This window comes from Manacus candei, unplaced genomic scaffold (genome assembly GCF_025592945.1).
Source record: "Manacus candei isolate 608988 ecotype Guabito, Panama unplaced genomic scaffold, ASM2559294v1 h1tg000127l, whole genome shotgun sequence".
Taxonomy (NCBI): domain Eukaryota; kingdom Metazoa; phylum Chordata; class Aves; order Passeriformes; family Pipridae; genus Manacus; species Manacus candei.
In genome coordinates this window covers 581,563-597,287 of record NW_026138175.1, presented here as the reverse complement: position 1 = coordinate 597,287, position 15,725 = coordinate 581,563, and the positions used below count along the sequence as shown (strand labels likewise).

The following is a 15,725-nucleotide window of genomic DNA, read 5'->3' as shown; positions in this document are numbered from 1 at the left end:
TGGAGCTTCTTGCTGGAATCTCCATGATTTTTGAAGAGCAGCAGGATCTTAGTAAGAAAAAAAGAGGCAGCCAGGTAGGTTGTGTTGTTATTTACAGCCCGAGGTGAAGTGCCAGGTTAGAGGCACTGACAGGGCTGCTCAAGGCCATGGCCCCTCTTGTGCCCCATGGGAACCCAGCCGGACAGGGAAGTTACTTTTCATCACTGTTAAAATCAAACACCACAGGAAAACATTTCCATGTAACTGCTTTAGCCCTCGGGGTGCTGGTGAACTCCAGGTCTCTGTGCCCAGAGTGAAGCTGAGGGCTCTGCAGAGCGGGCACAGCTCTGAGCCCCCCGCGCTCCGAGGGCTCAACCCTGCTGGGCACAGCTCAGCCTGGGCTCTCCAAGTCCTCTTACACCTCTGGGCCTTTTTTCTTGACTTGGGTTTTCTCCTCCCTCCCGACTTCCAGTCCCCATTTTGGGAACAGTCTGGGATCACTTTGGTTTTTCTGTTCAGGAGCCATCAAACCTGGAGCCTTTTGCCAGGGAGCCTCTTGCTCCTGTCAGCTGTATCCCTGGAAAGCTATTCCTCAGGAACTGAGCTGGGAAAGCTGCTGTGCTGATAAACCACCTATGGTGTCTTCTGGTTGTGATTTTGAAGATGAGCTACAAAGGCCACTTGAGTCCCTGTGCTCTGCAGGGAATCGCTGCAATAGAGTGAGATGGCTGATGCTGCTTTATCCTGTTAAATAAAACAGGAGCTCGATACCACACTGAAAAAGGGCTCTGAGTGCAAGTCCAGTCTTGTTCTGAACTCTTGGAAATCTACTTTTCCTTCATTTAATTGACAAAATGTGTAGATCACACAAGGAAGACAGCCCCTGCCAAAAATCCAACATCACTAGTTTTTAATAATACAATGGGAATAACCCCTCAGAACATATGTAATTATGGGAATGAGTCATTCCAATGGCATCATGTAACCCTGTTCCCTGGGATTTGACAAGGATGAGGCCACATAAAACTCAAAATTATATCATTTCAGCCCTGATCAGGGCAGTGGTGCCAAGGAGCTGAGGCTGTGTGGCAGAGCTGATGGACACGGAGCTCCAACCCAGCTGTCCCGGCCGGTCCCACTGCACCCAATGGACACAGGACAAGAGAAAGTTAAAGATCCAAAGGGGAGGGATGCATCAATAGCAAAGGAAAAGCTGTGAGTCATAGAGTAACAAAAGATCAGTTTAGAAGAACAATATCCGACCCGTACTTATCAGATACTCAACAAACAGCCGCGGGGACACTGCCAGTTAAACACCAACTGTTGGCCCCAGTGATGGAATTTGGGTCAGGGAACATGTGAGAACAAGGAGAGTGCAGCAGAAAGGATGAGTTGGTGCCAGTGTGAATGCAGGTCCCACACGTGATCAGCAGGATCTTAGGACAGAAAATCCTGCCCATAGCCCACTCCAACGGGGACACGCTGTGAGCACAGCCAGGGACAGGGGCTGAGCCCTCACTGCCAAAGCTTCCAGCCTGGGAATTCAGCACCCAGCTCTGAGGCATCCCCAAGACAAGTTCTCCACACCACAACCTCCTGCCCAAAGCTGGCTGGGTTTGTTCTCTCACAGAAAGAGACAGGGACCTTCTGGCTGCACCCCAAGATCTCTTGCTAACAATAAAGAAGGAGTTTTCTTAAGGGAAAGGAAGAAAGAGTGGGGGAGAGCAGAGCAAGTATTACTCAACTATTTAGTCTAAAATTTTGAAAATCAAAAGGATCTTCTGACAGATTGATATTGACTCTAATAGAAAACACACTTGTCCTGGGAAAACTCTCCTACATGAGCCTCGAGTCTGATAGCTTAGACAATTATCTACAATTTGGAATTGATTTTTATGCCCACATCAGTGTGTACTTTTTCAATGCCCAAGGCACAGATAATTCTATTAAGAGAAAAACCAGAACTTGTAGGCTTAAGCCAAACAGCCTCCAAATTCCAGACTCCATCTTACAAAACATCTCCCAGGCCTGACTCATCAGGGCTCCCTTGCACAGCAGGGACTCTGCACCTCACAGCAAAACGCTGAAAATCATTAAAAGAACAAAACCCCAGCAGCTCTGTTATTGTTCTGGGTTTAGAGGAGCATTAGCAGCACCAGAAGGATGTTGCACTGGCCAGGAATGCTCTGCTGCTAATAAGTGTTTAGGAAGGATGGGCCAGGGCTGTGTTTTGGGGAAGGATTTCCCAAGGTGCTGAGCTTGGCCCCGGCCCAGGCTCTGGTATCAATTAACACCATTTCAGTGCAGCTTTGTTCATTTCCCCTAGGTGAGGAGCTTTCAGACTACTATTAAAATCTGGCAGTAACACAAACGTAGGCTTAGGCTTTAGACATAGAATTTGCCTAAATTTGATTTGTTACTGCACTGTCCGTGCAATTCTTTACACGCACATAAAAACACCAATGTTGTTATTTCTAATTTTTAAAATTCTTTGCCAGTAACCCAGAAGGAACAGCCCCGTGTGCCTGTAAACACCCACCAGTACTGCCCTGTGCATGAGTCTCTGCCACGCCAGTGGCCCACCAGCTGCCCCAGTGCGCTCCAGCAGTCCCAGTGCCCCTCCAACTGCCCCAGTTCCCCACCAGCAGCCCCAGTTGCTCTCCAGCTGCCCCCACTCATCAGCAGACGGCGAGGAGCGCTACTGCCGCGCTCCCAAACGATTCCCATTATGTGTCTATGAACAAACATTCCCAAACAATGGGGGCTCCCCGTGCCAGCGGCCCCGCCGGGCCTCAGAACCGCCTCGCGGCCCCGGGAGGGACCCGGCCAGACCGCAGTGCCCCGGGCCGGGCACAGGCGCGTCCCGCCGCCCTCTGGGGGCCGGAGCCCTCCCGGAGACGGGGGGGACACGGGAGGGACAAAGTGACACGGGAGAGACAGGGGGACACGGGAGGGACAGGGGGACACAGGGGCCCGGGGGGCGAGGGGGGCAAGGGGGGCACGCGTTGCCATGGCGACCGGGCGCGCACGTGGCTGCCCGGAGACGCCGCTGCGCCTGCGCCGCCTCGCGGCGGCTCCCGGAAGTGGGTCAGGCGCGCCGGAAGTGCCGCGCGCTAGTCCGCGGCCCGCCCGAGCACTCCGGGACCGGCGGAGACACGGACGGGACACCGGCACCGACGGGGACACCGGCACCGACAGGGACACCGGCACCGACGGGGACACCGGCACCGCCGCGATGGTGAAGCCGCGGTACAAGGGCCGCTGCACCATCAACCCCTCCCGCGCCAGCACCAACCCCGGTACGGGCCAGGTGGGCCGGGACGGGCGGAACGGGACGGGCAGGGCCGGGACTGACTGACCCTCTCTTGTCTCTGCAGATCGAATCGGGGGCGCGGGGGGGAACAACATGCGGGACCGAGCGACCATCCGGCGCCTCAACATGTACCGGCAGAAGGAGCGCAGGTGGGGACGGGCGGCAGAACGGCTCGGTATTGGAACGGGCCTGTGTCAGTGCTCTGTGACCCCGGGAGCTGGGGAGCCTCACCCTGAGCCTGCCCCAAGCCTGGCCCACAGCTCCAAGCAGCCCAGCCATGTCCCAGAGGTGCAGCTGGAAAAGGCGCTGCAGAACAGCTGAACGTGTCCCTGAAATGTCATGAGTCCCGAAACCACCCAGAATTCCCAGATTTCCCACAGCAGCATAGCTCAAAAGCTGCTTCCCAAATGCCTGAAGAGCCTGACTCCCCCTGGCTCCTGCATGGAGGGATCCCCTGAGGGGATTCCCCCTGTGCCCCACTCAGGGATCAGGCTGGGGAGCAGCTCCCACCGTGTCTGTGCTGTGGGGGCTCTGGGAGTCCTGCTTCACATCAGCAGTTCTGGTTTGTTTTGCCCCATTTCCTGCTGTCTGGGCAGCAGATGAGGAGGAGGGATTTTGAAATGTTGCTGAACTTAAAGGTCTGAGCTTGGGAACACTGTGCTGATGAGTGCCCTGCAGAGCTGGTTAAAAGGCTCCAGAGAGAACTGAGTGGGGTTTGCTAGAAAATGGTCCTTGATTCCTTTTGCAACCCCAGGAGCCCTCCCTGGGCTGACCCAGACAGCTGGAGGGAGGGTCTGGCCAGGCTGGAGGGAGAGCCAGGGCTGTGAGTGCCACTGCTGCTGTCAGAGCTGGATTGACTCCCCTGCACAGGCCAGGGAACACTCTGGAGCACTGGCTGTGGGTGAAGGGTCTCCCTGGATTTCACGGATGTGCTCCTGGCCTGGCACACACAGGTGCTGAAGGGGTGAGTGCACTGACATGTCCCTGTTTGTCCCTTAGGAACAAACATGGCAAAGTGATCAAACCCCTGCAGTTTCAGTCCACCGTGGCACCAGGCACAGTGGCGAGGGTGGAGCCAAATATCAAATGGTTTGGTGAGTTTTGTTCAGCTTCCAGACTCATCAAGCTGAAAAACTGTTGAGCTGTGTGTGTTGGAGGGTGTTTGTTTCACAGTTGTGGTCTGAGGGCCGTGTGGGGCAGGGACTGAGCTGAGGGACCCCTCACCTCTGGCTGTGCTCTGGGCATTTGGTTTCCCTAAGGGTGGTTATTCTGGTTCCTGTGGTCAGTCCCTGGTGTTTGCCCATGTACATGGATTTTAAGTGTCCTAGAGATAGTTTTAAAATTTCCTTTAAATGGTGGGAAAGAGAGGGATTGGCCTGTTTGTGCATATTTGGAATCCCAAAGTCTCAAGTAAAATCCTCTGGTTTTGTCCCTGGTGTTTTTGATCCCAGACAGAGAGTTCCTGTTTTATTGGTGTCCCCGGGGTCTGTGGAGCAGTTAAGTGAGGAATGGCCAGGTGCAGTGTTTGTTTTTACGTGCAGGGAATACTCGTGTGATCAAGCAGTCGTCCCTCCAGAAGTTCCAGGAGGAGATGGAGACGGTGATGAAGGATCCTTACAGGGTGGTCATGAAGCAAAGGAAGCTGCCCATGTCCCTGTTCCATGATCGGATCAAGCCACACGTGGGTGTCACTCCCTGTGCAGGGGGGGCTGTCGGGAGAGGCATTTACCTGTGGACATGTCTCTGCTCAGTCTGGGGAAATGTTAGTTCTGGAAGCTTTGGGAGAGGCAGCTGTAGTGGATTCCTTGGGGAAGGATGGTTCTGATTCCCTGTCACTGCGGGCACTGAGTGTTAGGGCAAAGAAACAGTGAGAAGATACCTTATTTAATAGAAATTCCATTTTGCATTGGGAAATTACCCAAAAATCCTTCCCTGTGAGGGTGGTGAGGCCTTGGCACAGGTTTCTCAGAGAAGCTGTGGCTGCCCCATCCCTGGAAGTGTCCAAAGCAGGTTGGACAGGGCTTGGAGCAACCTGGGACAGTGGAAGGTGTCCCTGCCCATGGCAGGGGTGGGACTGGATGGGCTTCAATGTCCCTTCCAACACAACCATTGTGGGATTCTGTGATAGGTTATGATATTACCATATTACAATATATTCTCTGATAGGTTTGTGTGCCTGCTGATGTTCTGAATGTTCTAATGCCTCTAACAGCTCCTGGACCTTTTCTGAGCCTGTTTCACACTGCAGACACTGGGGATGAATTTGAACGTGTGTTTTATCCTGTATCACAAATCCTTGTGCATGCAGACTTCATTTCTAGTACATCAAGTTTTAGTTATTGCCAGTTTTTTTCATGGTGTCTGAACTATTATTCTGGACTCTTGGTAGCTATTTTGTCATATGGAAACTTTTTAAGTTTTATGTAATAAAAATGTTACTTAAATTAAGAAAAGGTTATGTCAAAATGTGCATTACAAAACCAAATTGCTGCTTTCAGCAATGAATTGTTTGCTGTTCCAAGAAAAGTTGGCTTTCATTGCAAGCTTTAAAAATCTACAATTTTGATGGTAATTGTCCCTGACAAAAATCTGAGAATTTGGCGAGATTTATGCTCTTGTTAGAAAAATAAGAAATGATCAAAGATAGCAGCTGAATTTTCATCATTGTGGCTGTAATTGCATTTGACACCATTTATGGTGGAAGAACTGAAGCATAGTTCTTTGGCAAGTGCACAGTGTTTCGTTGCTTATTAAATATCCACTCTTATGTTTCCCAAAGCTTAAGCTGGAAAACTCAAACATTGTTATGGACGTGCCTGTCACTTGTCACAGGCTCCAGGGCTGTGTTGAACTCCAGGCTTCTTCAGTATATGTCACGAGAGATGGAAAAAGTGGTGGTTTTTTTTTACCAACCTGTTTTTCCTCAGACCTCCAGGGTTCACATTCTTGACACGGAAACATTTGAAACAACGTTTGGCCCCAAATCACAGAGGAAAAGACCAACGCTGTCTGCAAGTGATGTGCAGGCTCTGGTGGAGAATGCTGAGGCCTCCTCAGAGTCTTATGACCAGGACAAGGACCGAGACCTGGTGACAGAGGACACTGGTGTAAGGTGAATGGAAGGGAAAAATGATTCATTGTTTACTTGTCTGAAAAGCCAGCCTTGTTTTAAAAGAAGTATCTGGTACACCTATCAATGCTGTTACTGTGTGAGGACTAAGGAAAGTGAGATTAGCTGAATTTGGAATTTTGGCTAAATCCCAGCTGTTACTTGGGCCTCATCTTCTCTTTTGTCTGTAAAAGGCTTTAGAGAAGAGAAGATAACACTGTGACCCTGTTTCTGTGGTTGCTGATGTCTCTGGTGCTGTCTTCCAGGGATGAAGCACAAGAGGAAATCTTTAAGAAAGGACAGTCCAGAAGAATCTGGGGTGAGCTCTACAAGGTAAGTGGCATTTGGAATTCGCAGCAGAGTCACGTCTGTGGCACAGGCAGGGGCTGCAGCACAGCACTGAAATCCTGTACAGCAACAGTGAGAGAAGCTCTAGGAGAAAACAGAGTTTCATTTCCAAATCTCTGCGTGACTGAGCTTGATTCTTGAGCTCTTGTCCTACTGGAACAAACATTGTTAAAATACATTATCTAGAGGACTGGCAAAGCAAAGATAACAGTTTCTCTTGGATTCCTGGGGCTTCACCACAAGTAAACCAGTCATGTTCCCTGAAGTTTCTTTTGGCTAAAAACATCTGGTGTGTAGATGGGTTCATCTTGGGAGAGCTCTGACCCTTAATTCCCTGTGAGCCACCTTGGCTGCTAGAGAAATGGAGACTGAGAGTTTATGCTCTCTCTCTGACTGTTAGGTGTGAAATTGCTTGACTTTTTGCTCTGAATTTCTGAATGTAGCTTAAAACCTTTTCATTTGGATCTAAAAGCACTGGGAATGATCGAGCAAAACAGATTTCAGTAAGAGGCTGCCAAAACTGCAGGAAAAAGCTGTGAAACAAATTCACTTGGCTTGAAGCAAGTTGTAAAATGACAGCTCCCTGCTGTAGATGCTTAGTGGACTAACAGCAGGTTCCTGCTTGGTTGTGTGTTTCATATTGATCCAGAAAACATCCTTTATACCCTGATCCATTATGAAATGGCAGAAGGGAATTGCTGCTGAATGGATGACAAACACTGGGGGGTTGTGTACTGAAGCAATTGGTTTTTTCACATTTGGGTGCGCTGTTTTCTTTCCCTGGTGCATAAGAACAGGTAAAAGCTATTCAGCTGTCCAGCCTGAATTTGGAGGGGATTTAGGAGAGGGGAGAGTGGAGCATCAGTGGGTGTTAGTCTGAGCTTCACAGGTCTGAGGGGAAGTAGCAGTTGTTTGTGAAGGATACGAGATTTTTAAATTAATGCTGTAGTTTCAAAACTGACTAGTTTTCACTTGGGAGGTACAGATGTCTTGCTTTCTGTAAAATCCTTTCCTTTTTTCAGGTGATCGACTCGTCAGATGTTGTTGTTCAGGTTCTTGATGCCAGGGATCCCATGGGCACTCGCTCCCCTCATGTGGAATCTTATCTGAAAAAGGAGAAACACTGGAAACATCTCATTTTTGTCCTGAACAAATGTGATCTCGTTCCTACCTGGGCTACTGTAAGCACAGTCCTGCCTGTTATTCCTTGGACCCTCTTTGTTCCTGTTGCAGCTTGGCTGTAGCTCCATGCCAGTCCCCATGCTGGTCTGGAAGGGTGTACTGCAGCTGGGCCACTGGGAGCTCTCTGCTTGCCTGCTGTAAAAGTAACGGTTGCCATGTAAATCTGTCCAAGTTTGGCCGAGTTGAGCAACACTCACCAGCCACAAATTCCCTACTTCCTCTGTCTGGATTTAACAGTTCAGCTGTTGTCTCCAGAGTATGCTAAATGTTAGTCTGCCTAGGATCCATATCCACCCCAGCTGGTTTGCTTTATGTCGTTAAACTAATGAGTTTTAGCTAGCAGTGAAGGCGTTTTTGGGAAATTGTTTGTCTTTTATACAAACAATACTCAGTGCTTTTAGCTGTTGGGTTGGGGAAATGCTTCAAAGGTTCTTCCCTAGCGATGTTCATGGCCATTGCAGCTGTAAGCCCAGTGCAGACACTGTACCCCCCTCTCTGAGCAGATGGTGTCACCCCCTCCAGCCCCAGGTCCCTAACCCAGCCTGTTTGCCTCTCCAGAAGCGTTGGGTTGCTGTCCTTTCCCAGGAGTATCCAACACTGGCTTTCCACGCCAGCCTCACAAACCCTTTTGGCAAAGGTGCTTTCATACAGCTTCTAAGGCAGTTTGGAAAGGTACAGAACAATTCTGGGGATCTGTATGGTTGGGGTGGGGGAGTTAGTGTGTGGTGTTTTGCTTTGTTAGGGTTTGGGGCTCAGTGCTGCAGTGTGTACAAGGATGTGTTATTTCTCACCAGTTACACTCTGACAAGAAGCAGATCAGCGTGGGGTTCATTGGTTACCCCAATGTTGGCAAGAGCTCAGTGATCAATACCCTACGATCCAAGAAGGTCTGCAATGTGGCCCCCATTGCAGGGGAAACAAAGGTAAGAACATCCCTGTGTTACAGAAACAAATAAGCTCGTGCTCGAAGGCAGAATTGGTGTGAAATCAGCCCGATGACATTGGCAAGTCCAGCACTGAGCTGCACGGGCTGTGTGGCCCAAGGAGTGGCTGATGGGCAGTCCCTTCTCTGAGGCACAGCTCTGGCAGCATTCCCAGGTTCCCACTGTGCCACTCTGCAGTGGTGGGAGTGCTCCATGTCTGTGCTCTCCTGAACCAGGCGCTGGCTCAGGCTCTGTCAGTGCCGGTTCTGTGACTCGTCCTCACAAACAGGACAGTAACCAAGCGCTGAAGAGCAGCTGCTGCCCTGTTCCAGGTGTGGCAATGCCCTGTTCCAGGTGTGGCAGTGCCCTGTTCCAGGTGTGGCAATGCTCTGTTCCAGGTGTGGCAATGCCCTGTTCCAGGTGTGGCAATGCTCTGTTCCAGGTGTGGCAATGCTCTGTTCCAGGTGTGGCAGTACATCACCCTGATGCGGCGCATCTTCCTCATCGACTGCCCCGGGGTGGTTTATCCCTCGGGAGACACGGAGACAGACATCGTGCTGAAGGGAGTGGTACGTGTCTGCACGGGGGGCTGGGGAGCTTTGCTGTTGTCCGTGGGGTGGGCTCAGAGGGATGGATACACACTTCCAAAGGGCTGATCCTCTACCCTGTGTTTTCAGGTTCAAGTTGAAAAGATTAAGAGCCCCGAAGACCATATTAGTGCTGTGCTGGAAAGGGCCAAAGCAGAGTACATCAGGAAGACATACAAAATTGATTCCTGGAAGGATACAGAAGACTTCCTTGAGAAACTTGCTGCTAGGACTGGAAAACTGCTAAAGGTGTGACAGCTTCCTGCATTTGCAGGCTGGAGAGCGTGGGGCCTGTTACTGAACATGGGAGATGGGAACGTTTCTGTTGCTTACAAGGCTTAGGAAGGCGCTGTGCCCTGCAAATGTGGGCAGAGATTGTTCCTGGTTCTTTCAGGGTGGTGAGCCTGACTTGCAGACTGTGAGCAAGATGGTTCTCAATGACTGGCAGAGGGGCAGAATCCCATTCTTTGTGAAGCCACCGAATGCAGAACCAGGTGAACCAGGTTCCCAGGTGAGAATGTGAAGCTCATGCCTTCTCTTCTACATATTATTTGATTTTCTTAATGGCATTCACTGCTGCTTTTCCCAGAGTGCCATGAGACTTGGGCAGTGACTGGGCTCTGCCCAAGCCTGGTCACTCAGGTGACACTTGAGGTCGGTGAGGACCAGGTTTGTGCTGTGCTCTTTACAGAGATATCTGAGCCACTGCTGACTACCAGAAATGTCAGTGATTATCACATTGTCATCGGAGGCTTTTTCCAAAGAGAAAAAATAGAAGTTGGAGATGATGGGACAGACTTTGTGGATAATATATCCATGACACTCTTCCTTGCAGCCTCCTGCATTGGAAGCAGCTGTGACCTCAAGCCAAGATAATACTGAGGAGAAAGTGTCTGAGTCGATGGCATCAGGTGTGGAGCCAGAAGAGAGGAACAACCCAGACACTGAAATCAGGCAGCTCATGTCCCACGTTCGGCAGAACTTCGGCAGGATTAATGTGGCACCTCAGTTCTCGGAAGAAGACCTGGTTCCTGTGGATGTGCCAGGCTTTGATGAGACAGACAGTGATTCCTGTGGGGAGGAAGAGCAGGAGGAGGAGAAGGAGGAGAATGAGCAACAGCAGGATGCAGGAGAGGAGGAATCGCAGGTGGCTGCACCGGGTGCCAGGGAGAGTTCTAAAGCAGTTCTTAAGGCTCTGGAGGACAAGATTGCAAAATACAAAAAATTCCTGGATAAAGCCAAAGCCAAGAGGTTCTCAGCAATAAGGTACCTGAATCTGTCCAATGTTTTGCAGGGGAGGAAAGGGTTGATGTGACTCTGCTGTAGTTCCATTCCATGCCTGACTTGCTTGACAGTTCCCCTGTGCTGCCTCACACAAGCCACAGTTTGTCTGGTTTAGCCATAAGGGTTGGAAATTTGGCCAAGCAGCAGTTTGTTTTTGAAAGGTTATTCCAAGAAGTGCTATTTACCAGCATAATTAAAAATGTTCTCACTTTTGAAAGTTGCCTCTTAAGCTATGGGTTAGAAATCTCTTGGTATTCTGAGCAGCAAAATTGTATCCTTGGATCTCTCCTTGATGTTGGGTTATACCAAGGCTGATTCCTACCTTGATATGCCAGGTGGGTCCCTGTGCACATGCAGAGTATCCTGGCCCATAGAGCAAGCTCAGTTTTAGCAAAGCTCACTCACCAGCCCTGTGAGGACGGAGATTTCAAGGTTAAGGGTTATATTTTGTCTCTTGTGCAGCACACAAGCCCAGTAACTCCAGAGACAAGAGTACTGCAATATGTTTTTTAGGTGCAAAGACTGTGGCTTTGGTGCTGACGGGGGACTGGGGTCTGCTGGAGACCGGTGGCTTCTTGGTTTGTGTTACAACAACCTTTTATTGCTGATTTTATCTTCTGTAGAATCCCTAAGGGACTGAGTGACAAAGTGTTTGCAAAATCCATGCAGAAGGCTGAAGAATCCAAAGAAACTGAAGACAGAGGTAAAACAAGATTAGTTAATGTTCTTAATCCGTGTTGGGAAATCCTGTGAACCAGAGAAGAAAGGGAGTTAGGGGGAGAAGCATCCACTGGCTCCAGCATCCAAGTTCTTTTCCCCTGAAGCTGCTTAAATGTCCCTTTAGCTGACCCCAGAGCTGCTGCTGACCTGCTATAGCCTCGGTGTAGAACACCTGTCTGTGTGATGGGAGATGTCCCTGTGGGTGAGGGAAGGTCCAGAGAAGGCAAATGTTGTGTTCCCAACAGCCTGGGCTCCAGGCTGCAGCCAGAGCAGCTCCCTCTCCCTGGGGTCTTACACAAGAGGGAGTGAGGGGGGTAGGGACGTTATAAAAGCACAGAGATACTTCAGTCTGTAGGTTTTACTGTGGCTTCAGTTGCCATAGGCAATTTGATTAAAGGCAGTCAGTGGGAGAGCCCCATTCTGAAAGGACTGTGGCAGTCTCCTGGGCTTACTTGAGGCTGGAAGCAATCTGCTTCCTGAGAGCAGCTTTCATAGTAATAGCTACTGATTCTCTGGTGAGGAGCATGCACGTTGTTTGGGTAGAAGCTGTTAAATAAGGCCAAAGGAATGCATTGCTCAAGGAGTTGGGATGGTGACCCAGTCTGAAGTTCTGCAAACAAATGGGTGTTCTGGAAGATACCCAACTGTGTGATTTCTGCTGGTTGCAGGCAGCACAGAGAAGAAAAGAAAGAGGAAAGCAGAAGAGGGAGGTGATGATGATGACCAGTTGGGTGAACAGCCTTGCAAGAAACTCACGTCCAAAGAAGTAAGTGTGATTTCTTGCAGTACAGCTGAGCAGGGAAATAGAGTGGCTTTTTTATCCATGGATTGCCCGTTACCACTAAAGAGCTTTGAGATTCAGCCTGAGCAGGAGGGGAGTGAAGACTGAATTCTGTTATGAATGTCCTGTCACAACTTATGTCACAGCCCTCTTACCTGACTCTGCACACTAGGTTGCTTCTTTTATCTTGTTGACTACTCATGTAAAGATTGAAGCATAGCTTTCTTCTTTAAGAGCATAGGTGGGTGGGTTCCCTATAGGTTCTCATCAGTAACATTTTGTTGGAAATTATTTATTTTACTTAAGGCGTGTGGAATGTGAACACCATTGGAGAGTGGCAGACATTGAGGCTATGGATGCTGGGGATTTGCTAATGTGTTTTGTCTGTGTTTGCAGAGGAGACGAGCCGAGAGGCAGCAGCGCTCCAAGAAAGTTGGAGTCCGGTATTATGAAACTCACAACGTGAAAAATAAGAATAAGAACAAGAAAAAAACTGGCTTGGAGGAACAAAGATCAAAGCACAAAAAATACAAACATAAGCAATAGCTGCTTATTCTATTAAATTTTACATAAAACAGTTCTAGTATGCGGTGGCTTTTTTTACTATAAAACTTGCAGTTCCCGTTCAAAGCCCAGTGTGACCGGTCTGTCCTGGCCCCAGGAGCAGCATCTCCCTCTTTGTTTCTGCATCATCTGAAAGTTCTTTGTGCAGTTGGAGCTGATGGTATTTCCACATCTCCATCCCAGGCCAGCAAATCCTGCACTGGCCAAACAGCTCCTCCAGTGTTGCTCAGTGGTGGGTTTTGGGTGGGTTTTTTTCTGGAAACCGGCTTTCTGGGTTTTTCACATGACTGCAGGGAATTCTCTTTCCCATGTCTGCTTGCTGTGGAACCAGCTGCTTACACAGGTACCTCAAGTCAAGATTTCATTTGCTTCCACTGAAAAGTGAATCCATGACTGGCATGGTGTCCCTTTGTCTCACTAGAAACCATCGGCGAGTGCTTCACTACCACTGACAGGGATTTCCAGGTACAATCGACACCAATTTGCAGGTACTCATGGAATACCCCAGACACCTAAGAATCATCTGCTATTCGTTTCTTGGTGCATGGGACTTGCAATTCTTGTAGACACCTTTATATTGTTTCTGAATTTTCTACAACATTTTCAAATTAATAATATCAGAGAGATGTTTGCATTTAAAAATGTTTATTAGGTTTTGCTTTGAAGGTCATTAGCACATTACCAACAGGCAAGTCCCAGACACTGCTCAAAGAGCTGACTGCTGAGATGGCACTGAAAGAGGGAGCAGTAATTAATGAAGCTCTTGAATTTCAACTCTTCAAGAGAGAAAGAAAGAAAGAACACAGTAATGCTGCCTTCAGTTACTGGTAAGTGAAAACTCAAGATCGTTGTAGGAAGACAATTCTTTGTCACTAATTGCAAGCTTCTTGCTCTGACAGCTTTTCTGAGCCTGCCTCGAGGACAACAAAACAATTAGTTCTTTGCTGCAATGATGCTTTCAAGTTGTGTCTGAAAAACAAATGAGACAGTGAGGCAAATTAGATTCAACCTAAGAAATAAACCTGCAGTGCTGAGGGACTAAACTGTTGGATGTTCACATCGAGGAACTGAGGGATCCTGCACTGCTGCCAGGAGAGCCAGGCCAGGTTTGTTCCCCAGCCATTCCATTCCTTACTACATGTTTTATAAATTAGCTTGTCGTTCCTGGCATGCCCAGTTGTTGCATTCTGAGGAGAACAGAGCTGGCCTTGGCTCTGTGCACTGAGACACTCAGCTTAGAATGTAAAGCATCAAGGGGGAAATTAAATAAAAGCTGTTGAAACAGTGGTCTGAATTCTCTGATTTCAGGCTGGACTATGTGAGCTAAATTAAATATTTGGCTCTGTAGCATTTGGAACACAAACTGACTCTGGGAGTAAAGGAGCTGGGAACAGCAAGTTTTGTGATTACTGAGACAACTTGACGCCCAGTTAGTGGATTGATGGGAGCTGCCCCCAAAATAACCCACAGCAGTGGCACACACAGCTGCTGGAGTACAGGCACTTCAAGGAAAAAGCCATGGATTCAGGGGCAACGCACGTTTGATCTAACAGTTACTCCATTTTGTGCCCTAAAACATTCCAAGACAGCCTGAAAATGTGGGTTGGCAAGTAGGTCCTGCAGGAGAAGTGAAGGTAAGGAAAGCAGCTTGCTCTAAGGGAAATGTTTTTACCTGTAGCCAACATTTGCTCTTGTGCAGGGTGACATTCTTTCCTTACTCAAAAGATGTGGGATTTTTCCTTTCAAAAACAGAATATGGAGCAGAAGTTCTTCTCACCAAAGCCACATGCACAAATAATTACCCAGTCCCTGCTGCAGGAGTATGCAGTTTTCTTGGGTAATATTTAATGTTCAGTGGTGTGTTGTGTTCCCAGAGGGGCAGCTTTAGTGGCTTTAATGAGAATGTTACCATTAGTATTTGGAGTTGTGGTTTTTTACTGACCTTCAGCTGCTGGTTTGTCCGTTTGAGGAACAGAACCTCCTCGTTGTGTTTCTTCTCCTCTATCTCTCGCCGTTCTACTTCTTGTTGTTCAATAGCCTCACATTTGGCTTTCTCCTCACTCACTTGCTTTTCCAGCTCCCTCCTTTCCTCTTCCAGCTCTGCAATCTTGGGAAAGAGCATGGATCTCTCAAGTTTTGTTGATGAATAGTCAATTTTCAGTTAAAAGTGGTGTGTGGTACAGTCTCTAAAGCATTTCAGATACAACAGAACCAGGCTTCAGGAGCGCAGCAGAGCCCGAGGACTGCGAGCCGGGCGTTTTGATGGTCTTTGCTGCCATCCCGCGGCAGCACCCCCGACTCACCCGTTTCTCCATGAGGGCCTTGCCCTGCTCTGCCTGCAGCGCCTTGCGCACGCCGAAGGCCACGCTGCTCTCGTACAGCGCCTGGTAGGCGGCCAGGGTGAGCTGCAGCTCGTCCCGCACCCGCAGCAGCAGCAGCCCCCGCTCCGCGCAGCTCACCGTCGTCTGCCGGATCAGCTCGTCTGCAAGGGAGGCACAGCACCTGCAGCGCGATCTCTGGGAGTGCTGCACACACACACAGGGCCCCTCTGACCGTTCTCTGCTCCACAGGAACAGGGATTTACCAGAGCAGCAGATAAAAGAGTGATGGTGCAGCCCCTCAAGTAACAGCAGTGGTGCTGATCCCCTAAAGCTGTAACAGGGAACATCTAAGAATGTGTAATGACTTTTTGCAGTTACAGGGAAGCCTCTAGGGGATCCTGCTCCAACCCATGGCCACCCCTTGCATTTGGAAGACCAGCGTCGTGTGCTGTCAGTGTGTGAGTTAGACAGACTTCTGAGCTATTTTAAATGAACTGTTGGGTAAGTACAACTAAAAGGATTTTGAGCTGTTCTGCACGTGTCAGCCGTGTTGCCAGCCCTGTCCTTGGCGTGTCAGCGGTGGGAGGAGCACTGACCGAAGCACTGTGTGTAGA

At 49.3% G+C, this 15,725-nt stretch overlaps 2 protein-coding genes across 2 annotated transcripts; one reads left to right on the top strand and one right to left on the bottom strand.

The window, feature by feature from the left end:
- Positions 1-3,050: 3,050 nt before the first annotated feature.
- Positions 3,051-12,803, top strand: GNL2 (G protein nucleolar 2). Its single transcript, XM_051770931.1, has 16 exons — positions 3,051-3,278; positions 3,357-3,441; positions 4,292-4,386; positions 4,834-4,973; positions 6,220-6,404; positions 6,668-6,734; positions 7,772-7,930; positions 8,490-8,603; positions 8,726-8,854; positions 9,319-9,423; positions 9,532-9,690; positions 9,836-9,952; positions 10,277-10,707; positions 11,349-11,428; positions 12,114-12,211; positions 12,623-12,803. The coding sequence occupies exons 1-16, from the start codon at positions 3,215-3,217 to the stop codon at positions 12,770-12,772; spliced, it is 2,178 nt and encodes a 725-aa protein (XP_051626891.1). The 5' UTR covers positions 3,051-3,214; the 3' UTR covers positions 12,773-12,803.
- A 615-nt stretch (positions 12,804-13,418) lies between these two features.
- DNALI1 (dynein axonemal light intermediate chain 1) lies at positions 13,419-15,591 on the bottom strand (the record flags this gene model as incomplete). The annotated part of the gene is made up of 3 exons (XM_051770972.1): positions 13,419-13,759; positions 14,733-14,897; positions 15,094-15,591. Coding segments are annotated over 3 exons (699 nt in total), but the record flags the coding sequence as incomplete, so codon positions are not given.
- Positions 15,592-15,725: the final 134 nt, after the last annotated feature.